The 19,481-nt window shown below is 41.4% G+C and overlaps 1 protein-coding gene across 1 annotated transcript in view; it reads right to left on the bottom strand.

The window, feature by feature from the left end:
• LOC111974913 (polypeptide N-acetylgalactosaminyltransferase 18-like) overlaps positions 1-19,481 on the bottom strand; it is an 85,140-nt gene that overhangs the window by 28,563 nt on the left and 37,096 nt on the right. The window contains 4 exon segments of the mRNA XM_024002983.1: positions 3,455-3,569; positions 4,053-4,250; positions 8,091-8,274; positions 18,576-18,742. Of these exon segments, the coding sequence (XP_023858751.1) occupies positions 3,455-3,569; positions 4,053-4,250; positions 8,091-8,274; positions 18,576-18,742 (664 nt within the window).

The following is a 19,481-nucleotide window of genomic DNA, read 5'->3' as shown; positions in this document are numbered from 1 at the left end:
TTTTTAAACAATTTTAGAATAAAGCTGTAACCTAACAAAACGTTGAAAATGTCAAGGGGTCTGAATACTTTTCGAAGATGTCATAGCCTACATCTTCAGGTAATACATTCAATGCAGTATTAGCCTTATACTTAGCTAATTAATGATGGGTTATGCATAATAAGCTTCTAACTTATAGCGTCCGTCTCTTGCGCGATACACACGTACCTGTGCTCGCTGGTCTCTCCTTAAAATACGCTCCTTAGCTCTTGGAGTTCCATGCAGGAAAATCTAGACTAGAATAGTTTGCTGGATTAGCTTTTCTTATACCAATAGACTATTCAAAGAGGGACAGAAGCTCTTGTTTGCTGAATGTTAAATATAGCAGCCAGAAGAGTGAACGTGATATGGCGGTAGGTTATAGCAGTTATTTATTCAGACTCAATCATTCAATCTTCGTGAAGAGAAGTGAAAGCCTTCTGCATCTAATTCTGTCAATAGAATGATGGACAACAAAACTTATTTCATTTAACTGTTAAAAGCGAGGAAGGAATGAAGCAAAAATAGAGAGAAAGAGGAGGTAGACGAATAACATTAAGGGGAAATATTATGGAAGGTATATATGTGCCAGCCTAGTAATTTGAAAAATAGGCCCCATTATATTTCAAAATGATTTAGCCTATACTTGTAACTTTGTAGGCCGCATGTGCTGCACCAGAATTGGATGTTCTCTCCTTGCTTTTCATGGTTTGAACGAGGTCAGTATAATAGTCTACAGTATAATACAAAACAGTAATACAGTTCGCAATCAAAAGGATTAGCCTACTGGAGCTAGTTTCATTTATTTACCCAAGAGAGCATATAGCTAGCTACATATGGGCTTTTATGTTATGTTTTCTGTCGTGAGTAATGTGCAGTAGCTTACATTACCGTTTAAAAGTTTGGGGTCACTTAGAAATGTCCTTGTTTTTGAAAGAAAAGCACATTTGTTGTCCATTTAAATAACATAAAATTTATCAGAAACAGTGTAGATATTGTTATGGTTGTAAATGACTACTGTAGCTGGAAACAGCTGATTTTTTTATGGAATATCTACATAGACATACAGAGGCCCATTATCAGCAACCATCACTCCCGTGTTCCAATGGCACATTGTGTTAGCTTATCCAAGTTTATCATTTTAAAAGGGTAATTGATCATTAGAAAACCCTTTTGAAATTATGTTAGCGCAGCTGAAAACTGTTGTTCTGATTAAAGAAGCAATAAAACTGGCCTTCTTTAGATGAGTTGAGTATCTGGAGCATCAGCATTTGTGGGTTTGATTACAGGCTCAAAATGGCCAGAAACAAAGACCTTTCTTCTGAAACTCGTCAGTCTATTCTTGTTCTGAGAAATGATGGCTATTCCATGCGAGAAATTGCAAAGAAACTGAACGGCACAATCATTTGGCCTTTTTTGGGCATGTGCTCATTAAATGTCTTTAATGTAGGGCTCATAAAATTTATTTAATGGCTCAGGCTTGAATTTTCGATCAAAGCTCCAAATCCAGACATAGGCCAATTTATATACTTTATAATGCTTTTGAATGACACTCCCGGTTTTGGCGGGAAAATCCAGGTTACCCGGGTGAAAAGTGATTTATGCTCAGGACGGAACATTTGTAAAATACCGGGAAAATATTAAACCCTAATTCTCACCATCTAGCACAACAAAGTACATTTCTGCTTTAATTACCAAATTAAATTTGAGGGATTATCTTTCAGAAATATAATTTAGATTTGGCCGCCGTCTACAGCTGGGTTTTTCATCAGAAAGGACAGAAACACGTTGTGCCCTCTAGCTCCTCTATTTCCATTCCCTAGCAACACATTCTGCAAGCTAAAGCAGCGCACAGGGGACGATTACGTTAAAACTCTGACACATACAATAAATAAATGAACACCATTCATTGTAAATGCCATTCACATGACATTTCATGATCCTTGTATATTTTTTTCCAGTGACAGAATGTGAACATGGTGCAGCTGTCATCCTGATACACCCAGGACATCCCCCTACAGATTACGCCCAAGCCTGGACCAGAGAAGTCCCCTGCGCTGTGCAGCAGTGTTGGCCTTGTGTGTGAGTATCTCTGTGAATGTCCCTTAGCGCTGTTCTGCTGTCAGCCTAAGTGTGTGCAAGCAGGTGGTCTGCAAGCAGGACCAATATGCTGCACCAGGCCGACCCTGCTGGAGCTCAGTGCGCTTGCTGATCTGGGATCAGTTCCAGGGCATCTATGGGCTCCAGTCCTGCAGCTCTCAATTCACTGCATCACCTTCTGTCAGACCAATGCCTCCCATCAGTCCACACATCCAGGACAGACGAGGGCTGCAGGCTACGCCACATTAACCCTCCATCCAAGGACCAGGGGTCACTTCCTATAGGACTCAGTCCAGATACAGACCCCATCCATTAAAACAGCATGGGGTTCAAGCAGCACATCTGGAGGCACAGATTTCCTTTGTCTCTATTTTTAGAGGTAGAGTTAACTGAAATTATTCATCAACTGTTTGTACATAGCAGTATGCAGGACACTGATGTATTATGTAGGTGATAAAAATTACCAACATTTTCAGCAGAAAGCAATCAGCGGGGCCATTATCAAGCCCCAAATCCTAAAAGCATGTAATGTTTTGGAGGAAAATGACTTATGGGACTAATCTCCTTCTCTTTCCTAAAGAGTGACTGATGATTACATCTCTGTCATTACCGAGGATGGATATTTCCCCACTTTAGCATCACATCTCTCTCTCTCCCTCCTGTAATCTACAGAGTACAGCTGGAGGAAGACTGTTTGTCCCGTCTCTGGGTGTTATTGTTGGAGTTGATTGCTGTTTTAGTGGCGGTATATGTACAGTGAGTATAGCAGGGTTATTATTAGACCTCCCTGGGGAAGTCGTGCCTCCTCTGGCCCATCTGCTCATTGTACTGCTGAGATCACACCGACTCTGGCTCGGAGACAGAGCTGAGGCAGGGGAATGGACCGTCACTCACACATACAGGGAATATACTTGACTGGCGGTATGCTCGACAGTCTGGAAATATGACGTAAGATTAACACAGATAAATATAACTGGCACAACCCAAAGCACTCTTTGAAGTGTATAAAAGGTGTTGATTTAAATCTGACATATTTTTCTTTGCTAGGAAATAAGGGGGCCTTTAAAGACTGAAATATATATATTTTTTAATGAGTTTGGGGTGGTATAACTCCTCCTAGTCCTCTTACTATACATTGTTAATGTGTTCTAATTACAGACCGCACAAAGCTTTGAGCCAGAGGACACTTTACATAAAAAGTAGAGGGAGGCCAAACTCTAAAAGGTAGGGCTGCCAAAAACAGTGTGGATTATTATCGCTGTTAATTCTCCAGGATCAGAGCCATTACCTAAATGAACGATTCCCTGTGCCTGCTGGATGTGGCGTTATTACTCACCCTGACCCCCAGCTCCACGTTCTCGCCCCCATACACCTCCATCCCCTCGTCAAGCAGGCCAATCTCCTCAAAGTACAGCCTGTCCACCACGAAGCAGCCAATCAGAGAAGGGCTCCTACACCATCACACATGGAGTAGATACAAAATGTATTTACATGTGTTAGTCAACCTACTGAATACCTTGCTGAACTAAAAAAAGAATAACTTGGAGGCATGAACAAATTAAATCAATCAATGTATATTTCAATGTGTTATATCCTGTTTTTGTCCTACAAGAGGAAATAAGTGTTTTTACGCTTTCATGTGTCATCCTCTCGGTATCTTGTACTTAAATACTGTATTTTTTCATTTGTACAAACTGTTTTACCCCAAATAAAATGTATATATATATATATCTATCAAAAGAATATTGTGTTCCCATGACTTAGAGTATATTCTAATACACCTGGATACTTAATTGGCATGTATACTATATGTATACATTTGCCTTGTAAATCAGAAAACACAGCTGTTATGAAACAACGCAACCATCACATTCTGCCTGCATACAAAAGAGCTGAAAGAAAATATATTCATAAGTCCCCATATTTCTACCTACCTAATTGGAGCACTGTTGTTGGCCTGGTGCCACCAGGACTTGGGTGGGTTGAGGTAGCGGCACCACAGCTCCCAGTCGAAGCCCTGAGCAGACAGTGGGTACTCTTCAATCTCAAACGTGTCGTATTTGATGTTATCAAACGACGGCGAGATTATGCGTGTTCTGTCCTCCTGAATTCTCATGAGAACAGGCTCAGCCCTTCAAACACATAGTAGAATGCAATTAAGTTTTAGTACATGAGAAGCTCAATTACCTACCCTACACATGTAAATGAGGACCATGTGCAATAAATAAAAACTCCGCAATTAGCTTTCTGTAACAACCCCTAAAAAAGATCCAGGGTCCATTGTAACTAAGGGTCAAAAATAAATAAATAATTTGTATTATCCTACTAGCACTGACTTTGCTGATAACTACTTTATTGAGGAAAAATGTATTTGCGATGACTGTAATATGTGGTTGTCTCACCCAGCTAGCTTAAGATGAATGCACTAATTATAAGTCGCTCTGGATAAGAGCGTCTGCTAAATGACTAAAATGTGTATGTAAAAATTAAGCCACTGAGAAAACAGAAATGTGAGAATAGAGCATAGATGTGTTAATGATTCATACTACTCCAAATGAGCACAAAAAACAATGCAAACAGTATACAATAGTTGTGCAATCATGCTCAGTAAAGGCTTGGATTAGCCACACACCGATAGTTACAAGTAGAGACAGGGTGGCAGGTAGCCTAGCGGTTAGAGCATTGGACCAGTAAACGAAAGGTTGCTGGTTCGAATACCTGAGCCAAGAAAGTGAACAATCTGTTGATGTGCCCTTGAGCAAGGCACTTAACCCTAGTTTGCTCCAGGGATGCTGTACTACTATGGCTGGCCCTGTAAAACAACAAATTTCACTGCACCTATCTAGTGTGTGACACTAAAAAAAAGATTAGTTTGTAGAAGCTGAGTTGGAAAATGAATCTATTGTATTCTGAACAAACCATGTGCGTAGGCGCTCCTGCCAAGTATTCAGACAAACAATGAATCAGCCTGTAGCAAGTGCACATCTAGGTAACAGCATTACTGAGGGATGCTATTTGTGCTATGTAGGTTTAATACCGAATCAGCACAGATTAAAAACAGAAATATTTTGGATGCTGTTCAAACCGCCCTGACAGATTTGGGTCAGGCTGTTGAAACCACAATTCGACGGTATGAGAACTCTGTCAGAGCAATGATCGTTGTACCCCAGGGAAGTATGTGTAGGGCCTACAGTAGGCCTCACACACTTCCTGCCACACTGTCATCATAGACAACATGTCATGCCACCACACTGGCAACTCTTAGCTATACCTCAGGAGGCAAAAGTCTAATGAAATGCCTGCTCTTCAACCGATCACTGCCCGCACCCGCCTGCCCGACTAGCATCACTACTCTGGACGGTTCCAACGTAGAATATGTGGACAACTATAAATACCTAGGTGTCTGGCTAGACTGTAAACTCTCCTTCCAGACTCACATTAAGCATCTCCAATCCAGAATTAAATCTAGAATCAGCTTCCTATTTCGCAACAAAGCCTCTTTCACACATGCTGCCAAACATACCCTCATAAAACTGACTATCCTACCGATCCTTGACTTCGGCGATGTCATTTACAAAATAGCCTCCAACACTCTACTCAGCAAATTGGATGCAGTCTATCACAGTGCCATCCGTTTTGTCACCAAAGCCCCTTATACTACCCACCACTGCGACCTGTATGCTCTCGTTGGCTGGTCCTCGTTACATATTCGTCGCCAAACCCACTGGCTCCAGGTCAGTGGGTTTGGTCTATAAGTCTTTGCTAGGTAAAGCTCTGCCTTATCTCAGCTCACTGGTCACCATAGCAACACCCACCCGTAGCACACGCTCCAGCAGGTATATTTCACTGGTCATCCCCAAAACCAAATACCTGCTTTGGCCACCTTTCCTTACAGTTCTCTGCTGCCAATGACTGGAACGAATTGCAAAAAAAATAAAAATAATAATAAATCAAATAAATCACTGAAGTTGGAGACATATCTCCCTCACTAACTTTACGCGTCAGATGTCAGAGCAGCTCACCGATCGCTGCAGCTGTACACAGCCCATCTGTAAATAGCCCAACCAACCAACTACCTACCTCATCCCCAGATTTGTTTTTCTGCTCTTTTGCACACCAGTATTTCTACTTGCACATCCTAATCTGCACATACATCACTCCAGTGTAAATTGCTAAATTGTAAATACTTCGCCACTGTTGGCCTATTTATTGCCTTACTTCATTTGCACACACTGTATACAGATTTTTCTATTGTGTTATTGACTGTACGATTGTTTATCCCATGTGTAACTCTGTTGTTTTTGTCGCACTGCTTTGTCTTGGCCAGGTCGCAGTTGTAAATGAGAACTTTTTCTCAACTGGCCTACCTGGTTAAATATATATATTTTTTTAAGTCTTCGATCAAATGTGGCTTTGAGCATGGCCATAGAGTGCTGTAGCTGAGAACCCATATGCCTCACAAATCAGTGTAAGGAAGTGTGTTAATGAACTTCTTATGGCTGAAGGGGCAGTATTGAGTAGCTTGGATGAAAGGTGCCCATATCAAAACGGCCTGCTCCTCAGTCATAGTTCCTAATATTTGCATATTATTATTATTATTGGATAGAACACTCTAAAGTTTCTAAAACTGTTTGAATTATGTCTGTGAGATTAACAGAACTCATATTGGCAGGCAAGATCCTGAGTTGAAATCAAAACAGGAAGTCAGAAATCTGAGCCTGTGTGTATTCACCAGAGTCCCTAAAGAAATCCACTTGAGCTATTAATGATGTTGTCCACTTGAGCTATTAATGACTGCCTAGGGGTTCCACTAGATGTCAACCATCAATAGAAATTTAAATGAGACTTATATGATGTTGTGGGAGAGAATGAGAGCAGAATCAGTCAGGTGTCCATCAAGCAGCCATTTCCTGATCATGCTTTTTCTTCATGTAAGCCACTGACGTTCCATTGCTCACGCAGACAAGAACGAATACTCCGGTTGGAACTTTATTAAAGCTATATGTTAAAAACATCCTAATGATTGATTCAGTACTTAGTTTGAAATGTTTCTTCAACCGGTAATATCACATTTTGAAGTTTTTGTCCGATATAACGCTGACCAGAATTAGCGTTTGGATATGTAAACCAGATGCGCTAACAAAAGAAGGTATTTGGACATAAATAACGTATTTTTTCTAACAAAACAAACATTTATTGTGGACCTGGAATTCCTGGTGTGCTTTCTGATGTAGATCATCAAAGGTAATGGAATATTTATCATGTATTTTTGTGTTTATGGTGACGCCATCTTTGCAGCTGTGGTTTGCTATTTTTGAGCGCCGTCTCAGATTATAGCGTGCATTTCTTTTTCCGTAAAGTTTTTTTGAAATCTGACATAGCGGTTGCATTAAGGAGAGGTATATCTATAATTCAATGTGTATAACTTGTATTATCATCTATATTTATGATGAGTATTTCTGTTGAAACGATGGGCTATGCAAAGTCACTTGATGTTTTTGCATTTAGTGAATCTTGTCGCCTCAATGTAAACTCAGATTTTTTTATATAAATATGAATTTAATCAAACAAAACATGCATGTATTGTGTAACATGAAGTCCTATGAGTGTCATCTGATGAAAATAATCAAAGGTTAGTGATTCATTTTATCTCTATTCTGGTTTTTGTGAAGCTATCTTTAGCTGGAAAAAATGGCTATGCTTATTGTGGTTTTGTGGTGACCTAACATAATTGTTTGTAGTGCTTTCACTGAAAAGCCTTTTTGAAAATCGGACACTTGGTGGGATTAACAACAAGATGACCTTTAAAATGATATAAGACACATGAATGTCTGAGGAATTTTAATTATGAGATTTCTGTTGTTTTGAATTTGGCGCCCTGCACTTGGACTGGCTGTTGTCATATCGGTCCCGTTACCGGGACTGCAGCCATAAGAAGTTCATGTACTGTGTGTGTATGTCATGTGACTCACCAGCCTATGTTGAACTCCACATGGGCGTCGAACAGGGCCACAACCGGAGCAGTGGCCGCCCTCCACCCACTCACCCTGGAGCGGATCAGACCCTCCTGCTTATCATGGCGCACCACCTTGATGAAGCCGGGACGCTGGCTGTTGGTCTCAGACACAAAGTCCTGTAGCTTCTCCTTCAGCTCATCTAAAAAGGAGACACACAGACACAAGGCATGAATGCACACAAACACACATGATTAGGCACACACACACGCAAACATGCATATGCACACAATAATGTGTTAAACCTTGAGTTTCCTCAATCTCTGGTGAGGTAAGTAAGAAAGGCTACGGATGATACATAGCCTACACCACACCCAATAGACTCCATCTTATCCACCTTGGGGTATTTAAGGGTAGGGGGAGGCAGCCAAAAGCACTCATGCTCCACTGCTTTGATCACTAGACCAAAGAACTTGCCTCCAGTTGTAGGGTTCCATAGGGCTCGCTGTACATGAGGGGATATTGCAATCCTGAAGAATCAGACCGCAATTCTATCAAAAGCGTGAAAGTAAGAGCAGGAATTGGGTACAGTTGGGGTGCCTTTGGCCTCAATACAGTATTTAACTTTTCGACAAACCAACAAGTCACACAAACTGTAGGTTTATGGAAATGAATGGGCCTAAATAAAGATGGTGGCATAGTGCCACGGCTTGTAAAGTGTTGCTATAGAGGTCAACCAAAGACTGTTTTTCTCTAACCCCTTACAACTCATGGGTATTGGCCTATAGGGCTAAATTAAAATGTTTCTTACAGAAGAAACATGGAAAGCATACTGTATGCATAACCATGGTAGCAATTAAAAGGGAACAATTTGGAGATTATGGGGAAATTAGTGTTAGTCACTAAAGGTGAGGACACAACAGTTCACCTGACACAAGACTCAATCCAAACATTACACTGTTGATTTTATTTACTGTACTTTTTGCCCGCATTTGTTAATAACAAAATCTGTAAATACTCTGGATACATTCAGTAATATGATAAGAATATTCATGGGAACTTTGGGGTAGATGCAACATAATTACAAGGGTTTGAGTAAGAGGTCTATCTGGTGTCTCAAAATGGCCACACACCTCTCCGAAGTCTGCACAGTTCCTAAGTTATTTCAATGCACTTTTATGACTCAAAGAAGAGTCTTCAACTATAAGGTGCTTTTTATTGCTCTCCTAGATGTGCCGTTAAGGAACTAGAGCGAGCATACTTGTAGTTGTTTTGAACACAGACCTGCATCCCCGCCGTCACACAAATACTGCTGTTGTTTACTCAATTCAAAAACGGTCCATTACAAATCAGAAGCTGAGTTAGGGTGGGCATAATTTGAAAGCTTGTTCTATTGCCAGCATGACTAGCTAAATTATAAAATATATTCTTACAGTGTTAGGCTTTCACAAGGCAATTCAGAGAAGCAGATTGTCATTTGTGTACGCATAGAATGGAGTCATAAGTGCATGACTCCATTCTATGTGTGGTCTGTGGAAAAAAAGGTATTCACAATACAACAAACATAGGCTCATTCTGTTTAGGACACCCCAGTGTATAATGCCATGGCATCTTGCAACTGATCACAAACCACTGTATTTTACATGAGTTTTATGATATGGAAATGTGAAGTGCACATTTGGATTGCTTGTATGACATCAAAGCAGCATTTATTATAATCCTCAAAATCTCATCTTTCCAAATACATTGAGTCCTTGTCATATGCAAACACCATTTCCATCACTCATACAAACAACAAAAAAGTTGCAAAAGTTGCCCAATTAGCAGGAGTGGTGGGGGCAACTTTGACCCTTTTCACACTACGACAGATTCTCTGGAGGTTGAGAGAATACCCTTGGCTATACTGTTTTTAATAATGTGAACTTGCAAACATTCTACATCTCTACATCTACCTTCAGAGGGAGTGCACAACGCTCGCCCGACAGTTGCCCACCTTGAAGCAAGGCTGTGAACAGAATTGCTTTGTTCAGCCCAACACTCCTATAGCAATACTTTTGAAACAGCTGAAATGTATAGACATTTTCCTAATATTTGAGACTGATTTTGAGTTTTTACCTGCACTGAGCCACGTAAAACTATGGAAGCCCATCCCCACCACCAAAATAAATGTATAATGTCAATAGTAGATCATACAAAAAGGATTTTTAACATTGTGTGGTGATCTCAGAGGTGGCATCACAGGTCCCAGAGTAAAGTAAGTAGCCTGCTGGAACAGCACATAGGAGCCTATCTCCTGTTTCTGTAGCATGAGGCAGCTTGATGTACAAGTAAACCCCTTGGACAGGACACTAGTCTATAGCAGGGCCTTACCACCAATCCCCTTAATGGTGAGTGTCAAGCAGAGACAATTTTTTATTCAATTTTTTATTTAACTAGGCAAGTCAGTTAAGAACAAATTCTTATTTACAATGACAGCCTACCCTGGCCAAACCCGGACGACGCTGGGCCAATCATGCGCCGCACTATGGGACTCCCAATCAGGGCCAGATGTGATACAGCCTTGATTCGAACCCGGGACTGTAGTGACGCCTCTTGCATTGAGGTGCCTTAGACCGCTGTGCCACTCGGGAGCCCAAGTCAGTTCCCATTTTTACAGTGTTTGGTATAACTTGGTCAGAGTATCAAACTCCCAACCTTCCAATCTCAGTGTGGGCACTCATCCAATGATCCCAGAGTGGTGGGGTGGGAAAATTGTTTCTGGGGCCCAGTGTTTTTCCTGATCTGGTAACCTAACCAACTCCGGACCCTAGTTGTAGACAATTACTCAGCTGTAGAAAACGGTTGTATATGGGTTATGATGGGACCAGATCATTTTTCTAAATCAGATGTTGTTTTTTAAACTCCTGGAAAAACTCCTGGCCATAGGGAGAATGAAAACATTAAACTCCTGGAAAAACTCCTGGCCATAGGGAGAATGAAAACATTAAACTCCTGGAAAAACAGCAGAAACATTGTACTTGTTCATATAAATTGTATTTTATAACTAACAAATTTACAGATGTACATGTCCTTCACACAGACAGAGACAACAACTGCGATTGGACAAATAACTAATAACAGGGCTGAGCGCGCTGTATGCAGGTTTGCATCGTGTAGACCTTGGCATCTGTAATTAAGTTATTAATACAGCATGCCATCACTATTGTGTTGATTGATTAATTCCAGTCAACAACAAAAAATATAAAAAAGGACTTGAATATAAACCAAATTTGATCACATTCTCGCAGAATACAAATAAAATGGGCGTATATTAGGCCATAAATGCATAGCTTAGGCTATAAATACATGACGTTACCGCTTCGTTTCCCCTGACCAGCCCAGATGGGATTTAGGCTATCTGCAGCTGTTCTAGGCTGAAGTTGATAAGCCTGAAGCACAGATTAATTGCGCAAGAGTTGGAAAATCCTGAGGCATATCAATGCATTTCCTTTTTGGGGTGGTGGGTATGGGGTCCATATAAAACAGCTCATCGCAACTCCCCAGTGAATTTGCTTATATAGTATACTCACGTTTTCAGTCATAATTTGCTTTTATTTTACTTGTGTATGTATGTATGTATGTATGTATGTATGTATGTATGTATGTATGTATGTATGTATGTATGTATGTATGTATGTATGTATGTATGTATGATATATATACAGAGGAATCATTGTAAAGGAAACTAGGGTCAGCAATACAACAAATCAAAATGATCAGTACAAATTAAATACAAATAAAACTACAAATTACAGAATCAACATTACAGCTTCAAACACCACAAATAAAATGATTTACATTCAATCCAAACAGTTGCAATTCTCACTGAACACATTCAACATTAAAGTCCTAAACTGCCCTATGCCACACCCTGATCTGTTCCACCTGTCTTTGTGCTTGTCTCCACCCCCCTCCAGGTGTCGCCAATCTTCCCCATTATCCCCAGTGTATTTATACCTGTGTTCTCTGTCTGTTGCCAGTTTTGTGAAACCTACCAGCGTTTTCCCCCTTGCGCCTGGCTGTTCTAGTTCCTGTTTTCTAGTTTTTCCATGTTTTGATCATTCTGCCTACCCTGACCCTGCCTGCCATTCTGTACCTTGCCACACAACACTGGATTATTGACCCCTGCCTGCTGTGACCCTGAGACTGCCTGCCGTTCTGTACCCTATCTGGATTACTGACCTCTGCCTGCCCTTGACCTGTCGTTTTGCCTGCCCCCTATACTAGTAATATACTTGTGTTACTTCGACACTGTCTGCATCTGGGTCTTACCTGAAACGTGATACCCTAGAGCCATTTTACCACATGTAGACCAAATTATTTGCATGATATTGATAAAAATGAAGCCTGACTTAAGGTAGGCCTACTGTACTTTTATATTCGTATGAGAGGGGGGGGGGGTAGTAGGCCTAAACTTTCATTTTTGATAGGCTAAAGTTACTTGATAAAGACATGCTTTTACCAACTGTGCTTATGTCTTGAAGCTAAAATGTATTGTGTAGGGAAAGGGGATACCTAGTCAGTTGCACAATTGAATGCATGAATCAGAGAGGTGCGGGGGGCTGCCTTAATCGACGTCCACATCATCGGTGCCCGGGGAGCTGTTTTTGTTGGGGGTTAACTACCTTGCTTTTTCCACCTTACCGGCTCGGAGTTGAACCAGCAGCCTTTTGGTTACTGGCCCAACTTATTGTCTGCACATGCTTGTGAATTGTTGCCTTATTCAAGAGTATAATGTGGTTTGGTTCCATTTTTCAAACGTGTAATCTGGTTAAGATAAAGTCGCTTGCATAGTTGAAGCATATTGGTTGTGGCTATAGTCTACTGGGATAGTTCATAGTAATATTTATGGTAAAATGTCCGTTGCCGAACCCTCTTGCGACACATGACGTTCCGTTGCTAATGTGAATTGAAAAGTGAATATACATATTATGTAAACTGAAATGTTGTCACAACTTTTGTCAATGAGAAGAAAAACATGTTGTGCACGGTGCTCAAATTCAGAACGGCAGTCATTCAAAACCCATAATGAGCTGTAAAGACCCTGAATTCTGACGTCATGTATAGCATGTAACTGTGCAGCCACTGCGTTCCAATTTAGTCACTTAGTGTCCAAATCTGCCATTTCAACCTGTATAGGGGTACGAGTGTAAAGGGCTACTAATCAACATGCCAAGTCTCCAACTGAAGGAAACATGAGGTCAACCACCTGATATCAACTGACGTCAGCGGAAAGATAGTTCCAGTTACCACGCAGGTGAAACAACTCTGAGGTACCACTGACTTAACCTGAAACATTACAATTCACTCTACAGGACAGGAAATCGTTACATTCAGAGTAATCACACATTCGGGAATAGCAGCCGATGAAATGCCAGCCAATCCAAAGGTTTCAGTCAATTACAAAGAACATTAAATACACTTTAATGAGCTGTGTAAACTTCCAGAGAAATGCCTATAGTATGAAGAAGATAGACTCTTCCAAAGTGCCCTTGTTCAAGTCTCAGCGTTCTGCTGCATCATTATAAAGCAGAGAGATGTGGTAAATGACTCTGCACACCCCCACCAGGCACCTGCTTGTTTGCATCTGACGTGCTATCAGTCATCTCTCGCAATATTCACCAGATGGTATGACTACAGGCCAGGAAAAGAGGGACCCCTAAGCACAACAACTACTGTGCTGTGTATGGCTGGCAGCCATAATCCAATAATCACACATTTCACCACGTGTAACACCACACTAAACAGTCCACCTGGGAGTAATGACTTACTGTAAACACTAATGGATCCACAGAGAATGGGACAGAAGGCCTCCCTGCCTACATTTTTTGGGTGGTTCCCTTTTCAATCAGTACACTCATTACAACACAAAGCTATGGGGATTGCGCTCCACCGAGATCGACTGAAGAACCTTTGAGAAAGCATTTGTAGCGATCCAGCAAACTGGGAACATTCCTAACATTAGGATGATAACATCCCAAAAGCATTCATTCAAATATTGTTTTTGATAAAATGTTTTAAATGAAATATCCTTGGAATGTTCTCCTAACATTCACTAAAACATCTAACAACCACCACAGAACATTCCACAAACATTCTCATTAGGTTTCCCGGTTATGGAATAACGCAGACAATGTGTTCTGGGAACATTCTTGCAACATCAGGCGAATGTTTTATACAAACATTGTATAATCATCAGCACAACTGGACAGTGTTTGTGTTATGAGAACATTTGCCGCACCTTAACAAATGTTCTGGGAACTTTCACAGAACCAATTTTGGTATTCTGGGTAGACACTGCAGAGCTACCAGCTCTCAAGATTTTATAAAGACACTTTGATGGTCATCCCATTCAGAGGGAAAGCATTGAGTGTCATTATACTCAGAGACATTGATTTCATTACAACCCAAGCAGAGGTAAGTAGAGAATGGAGGGTGTTATCTTTACTTGGCCATTTTGCTTCCTCATTGTTTTCCATAATGCCGCTGTAGTTCCCCTCAAGCAGCAGTCTCCATTCTAATCTTCTCCCATAGTGAACAGCAGCATACTAAACATTGTCTGAGGGAGTGGAACTCCAGGTACTATAGAATCTCACTGAATAAAAAAGCACATGAGATCTCTACTAAGATACATTTTTCAGCAAATATAAGAATAATACATGCAGCAGAATTTGGAAAAAAAAGTATGAATAAACATGACTGAATTAGATTTTTATAATACAATGGTACATTTGTTTATAATAACCACTCCAGCACCATGCAGTCCCAGTTCAGGTCAAGTAGATTGTGTTCTGAGAGAACCTTGTTTGCTGCCTTGAAGCACAACACCTTGCCCTTGAAATAGTTGTTCTTTTTGGCTGAGCGCACTAGTGTTTTGTTTATCCTTGAGCAAAATGTGTCCCTCATCGATCTTTGGGGAAAGTTCAATAGCCCAACTGGACGTGCTGTGACTGGTGGTACTGTTCTATTTCAGAGAATGAGCGTTGGTTACAAGCTGCTAGATGTTTCACAAATTGTGTTAATGCTTTCAGAGTGGCACATATCAGTTCAGTGATGGAATGGGGAGTAGCTAAATGACATTCTCTGTTCAGTCTCCTCAGGAAAGCAATTGGCACCTTATGGGCACGTGCTGATGACGTTTCATCAGCCGCATTAAGTCATTTGTTTTATACAATTAATAATTAAGAGATTCAGATGTGTGTGAATTGAGAAGAAGAATGATGAAGTGTAATGGTTTCTAATGAATCATAATAAAGCACATGGAGTTACAGGTTCATTACCCTGGGGACGGCTGATGACCAAGAACATCAATCTTTTATGACTGATATCCTAACTGAAGCTTCCTAAGAAATGCTCATGTTTGAATGTAATAGGCACAGTCCTACAGTCAGAGCTGTGGGAGGATCCAGCTGCACAAAACTGCAACATCCTCTCGATTTGTGAAGTCATCAAGTGAAAAGTGTTTTTCATATAGATTCAAAGTTCCTTTCATAAATATTACTCCGTTTTGTAAATTTGTGGAAAGTCTAATGAAGACAACTGCAGAATCATGGACATAATAGTTTGCTATAAAAGCAAATGCACAGTACAGATGTAGGATCTTAATTTGATCACCCTGTTGCAGGATAACTTTCCTTTAAAACGTGTAGTGGTTGAGGTTTCAGACTTGATTTTTCCCTTACGAAAAATGTATTAACCCCTACAAAAATATCCATTAATTACAATACACATCATAATTCACATTTCCTGTTACTGCAGGATTATTTTCCTGCTGTAGCAAACTGGCTCAAATTAAGATCCTACGTCTGTATAAGAAGCATAATGAATAGGTGATGATATACAGTGAGCTCCAAAAGTATTGGGACCGACTATTTTGTTGTTGCTTTGGCTCTGTACTCCAGCACTTTGGATTTGAAATGATAAAATGACCGTGAGGTTAAAGTGCAGACTGTCAGCTTAGTATGCTGATGAAAATACCCTCAAATATCCTCAAATTAAAGCCGACAGTCTGCACTTTAACCTTATAGTCATTGTATTATTTCAAATCCAGTGCTGGAGTGCTGGAGTACAAAGCCAAAACAACAACACATTTGTCCCTGTCCCAATACTTTTGGAACTCACTGTTAAGCCATTTCCTATATTCCAAATGTGTCTTTCTAAATTGGGCACAACTGAGGAGTTTATAATCCAGGGGGGATGGACACAATCCTTGTTGTTGAGTCAAAGTTTATGTATGTACTGTAGCTAAAAGCTGGGAGTTGGCGAGACAGAGGCTGCCATCCATCACTCAAAATGAGCCTGGGTTGGCAACTGTCAGGGCTGTGAATGTAATACATGAACAAATCCTCGTCACGCCGCCCAGACCAAGAGAGAGAGAGTGCGAGAGAGAGAGAGTGCGAGAGAGAGTGCGAGAGAGAGAGAGAGTGCGAGTGCGAGAGAGAGTGCGAGAGAGAGAGAGAGTGCGAGAGAGAGAAGGCAAATAAAAGAGAGACTGATGTGTGGAGTCTGAGAGAAGATGAGGGACCAGAGAGCGACAGAGAGAGTAGACGGACAAAGATGGATCCTCCTTCTTGCTCTAGCCCTGTGATATACGCCCTTTCTCCCTGCAATGGAGAGTAGCTGGATAACAAGGCATGACACCCTCATAGATATTCTACTCTTTGTCTGTTAGGATGTGCCTAAGGGGTTCTCATTGCCTGTTCGTAATGATAATCATTTAGAAACTCACTCTGTGATGCAACCCTGTCAGATGACCTCATGCTAATTTGAATACAGAGATATACACAAGATCACAGGTTCAACTAAAGACTGACAACATTCCAAACCATATAAGTTCTGCTGTTCACAATTATCCTTAAATACAGTAGTGTGTAGCTCAATGTTGAAACACTGAGGAGTCATTGGCAGCCATTCCAAATCCTGCTTGGCTTCCAATGAAATCTTGAGCCTTCCTCCAATCAGTCAGATGATTGGACACGAGTCCCTGTGGCATGGAGACATGTCTTCCTCAGGCCAGGTACATCATCCAATCAGCCAGGCAAATTGGCCCTTCTTCCCCTCAACGGTCACAGTGTCTCCTGCATGCTAATGCTGGGTGGAGGTGGAGGTGAACTCTCTCTGCAGACAGAGATTCCCATTATGGATGCTCCTGGTGCTGGAGGACCGCAGCTAGATGGTGACCCCCTGAAAGCGGCCTCGGCAGCACCACGGGTCAACAGGCTGACAACGTTTAGTAGAGATAAGATTAGAAATCATGACGATAATGATAAGGATAAATCTATCAGAGTGAATCTGACAGAATGCTCTGGCAAACAGGTTGCAATGCCATTAGCAAAATGTCACGGCGTGACTAGCTTTCCTGAGAGACCTCAGGGGCTGCTCTCTGCCTCCCAATTACGTGATAAAATCAAAGACTCCATGTGACACGGTAATCCACTTGAGCTGAGAGAGGACGGCAACAACCTTTGGAATTTCACCTCACTTAGGGGGGAATAGATGGCATCTCCAGACAGGGGCACTCAGCCTACCCCCCGTACCCAGGTAATAATGGACTGTCCCAGGAGGCTGTCAACTCGCTGAGGCAATAAAGTGTGCCTCAGGTACCTACGGATTAGCAGAAGGGTGCAGGAGGTTGAGTGCACAGCAGGATAGCGAGGAGAGAAGAGATGAGGGAGAAAAGGAAAGAGGGATATCTTTAAATTAGTTCTTATCCCAGCAGGGAGAGTTTGAGGTTCTGCTGGCTGACCCAACCCACTGACCCACCCAACAGCATTCTTTCCAATCAGCAGTCTGCACCAACTGATAGCTGGGCATTATTGACTTTTAGTGATGTAGTCCTGCACAAACTCTACAACAGCAGGATGTTTGCCTACATCTCACAGCTGGCGTCATCTTTAATCAGCCTTCCCCTCCACACCAGACTGTGTGACGGTGGTCATTAGTAACAGTAGACACAGGCCGCTCACCGATACGGCTGCACTGTTTTAAAAGACTGTGTGCTTGTGGTGAGACTCCATAGGATCAGCTGGTGTTTTAAACCAGTCACAGTTTGAGACAGATCTCAGAACCAGTAGGCTCACACAGCTGGGAGGCCATAATACAATTCAAAATACTTAATTACCTCTCTGGATGGTAATCTACATCAGGCAGATCTCCCTGCTTTTCCTGCTAATTAGTATTCTTTCACCTATCCTTTAAATCCAGTGAGCACAGCCCATAATTAAGGACATTAAAGAGCTAGATTAGAGATAGTCTACAGGAAACAAAGGGGTAATTACTAAGACTAGAAGATTCCCACAGAAACTGGAGGCCAACAGAGCCAAGGCCCAGAGTGAAAGAAGTTCTCAAAGGAAAAGGCAATCAAACAAAATATGGGCAAGCTACGGCTGCTTCAGACAAAACACTTTGTTGCAATACACTTTCATCATGGGTCATTTCAGTTCTATACAGTCTAATGATGCTCACCGTTGTCACTGTTGTCGTCAACCAGGATGATCTCTTTGAGGAGGTGGGAGGGGGTCCTGTGCATGGCAGAGTGGATGGAACGCAGGATGACGGACAAGGCCTCGTTCACAAAGATAAACACAATGCTAACTTGAGGGAGGTTAGATGGATACGTGATGTTTTTACACCTGGGGAGAAAACAGACCTATTGTGAGCGGAGTGTGGAAAGAGGGGACCTGATTTAGAGAAGTGGACATTCAAAGCAATAACATTCTAGCTAGATTAAAAATATTTGTCTGTTTCTCAGACACTTGGGCAATTTGTAGTCTCAATGTTGAGGTGGTTGTTATGTTAATGTCCCTGGCAGACCTCCAAACCCAACAGCAGATGTGACAGCAAAAATACAATACGTGTATTTCAGTGTGATCCAGATAAAAGCATCTGTGAAGCAAACAATGGGATAAGATATGACACTTTTCACAATGTAACTTTATAGTCTGAGAACCACAGATAGACAGAGGGGGAGTGAGGGTCTTTTATGCTCCTACTGGGTAGACAAGAGTTGGTAATCATGGGAGATAAAATTGCACCCCGCTGTTTTGAAGTAACACTTTCCTCCTCTGTTGCCTGTCAAAACAGTGAAGGCTTGAGTCAAATGCAGAGGCATATTCTCAACATGAAAACCCACTAGGCAGCTTTGTTTTTTATGCTCTCGACACAGTCAAACAAGTGGGGACTCTAATGTGTGCTCTTCCATATAGTCTGTATCCAAAACGATCACAACTAGTGTGTTATAGTCAGACCATAGTGAATTCAGACAGTCTGGATATGAAGGTCCTGTTAGCCCCTGGGCTACTGGTATGACTTGGGGGGACAGCAGAAGTTTAAGTGGGTGATATTCTCAGTGGTTTTCTGTGCTCTATTCAG

Source organism: Salvelinus sp. IW2-2015, linkage group LG15 (genome assembly GCF_002910315.2).
Source record: "Salvelinus sp. IW2-2015 linkage group LG15, ASM291031v2, whole genome shotgun sequence".
Classification (NCBI taxonomy): domain Eukaryota; kingdom Metazoa; phylum Chordata; class Actinopteri; order Salmoniformes; family Salmonidae; genus Salvelinus; species Salvelinus sp. IW2-2015.
This window is presented reverse-complemented; position numbering and strand designations above follow the sequence as displayed.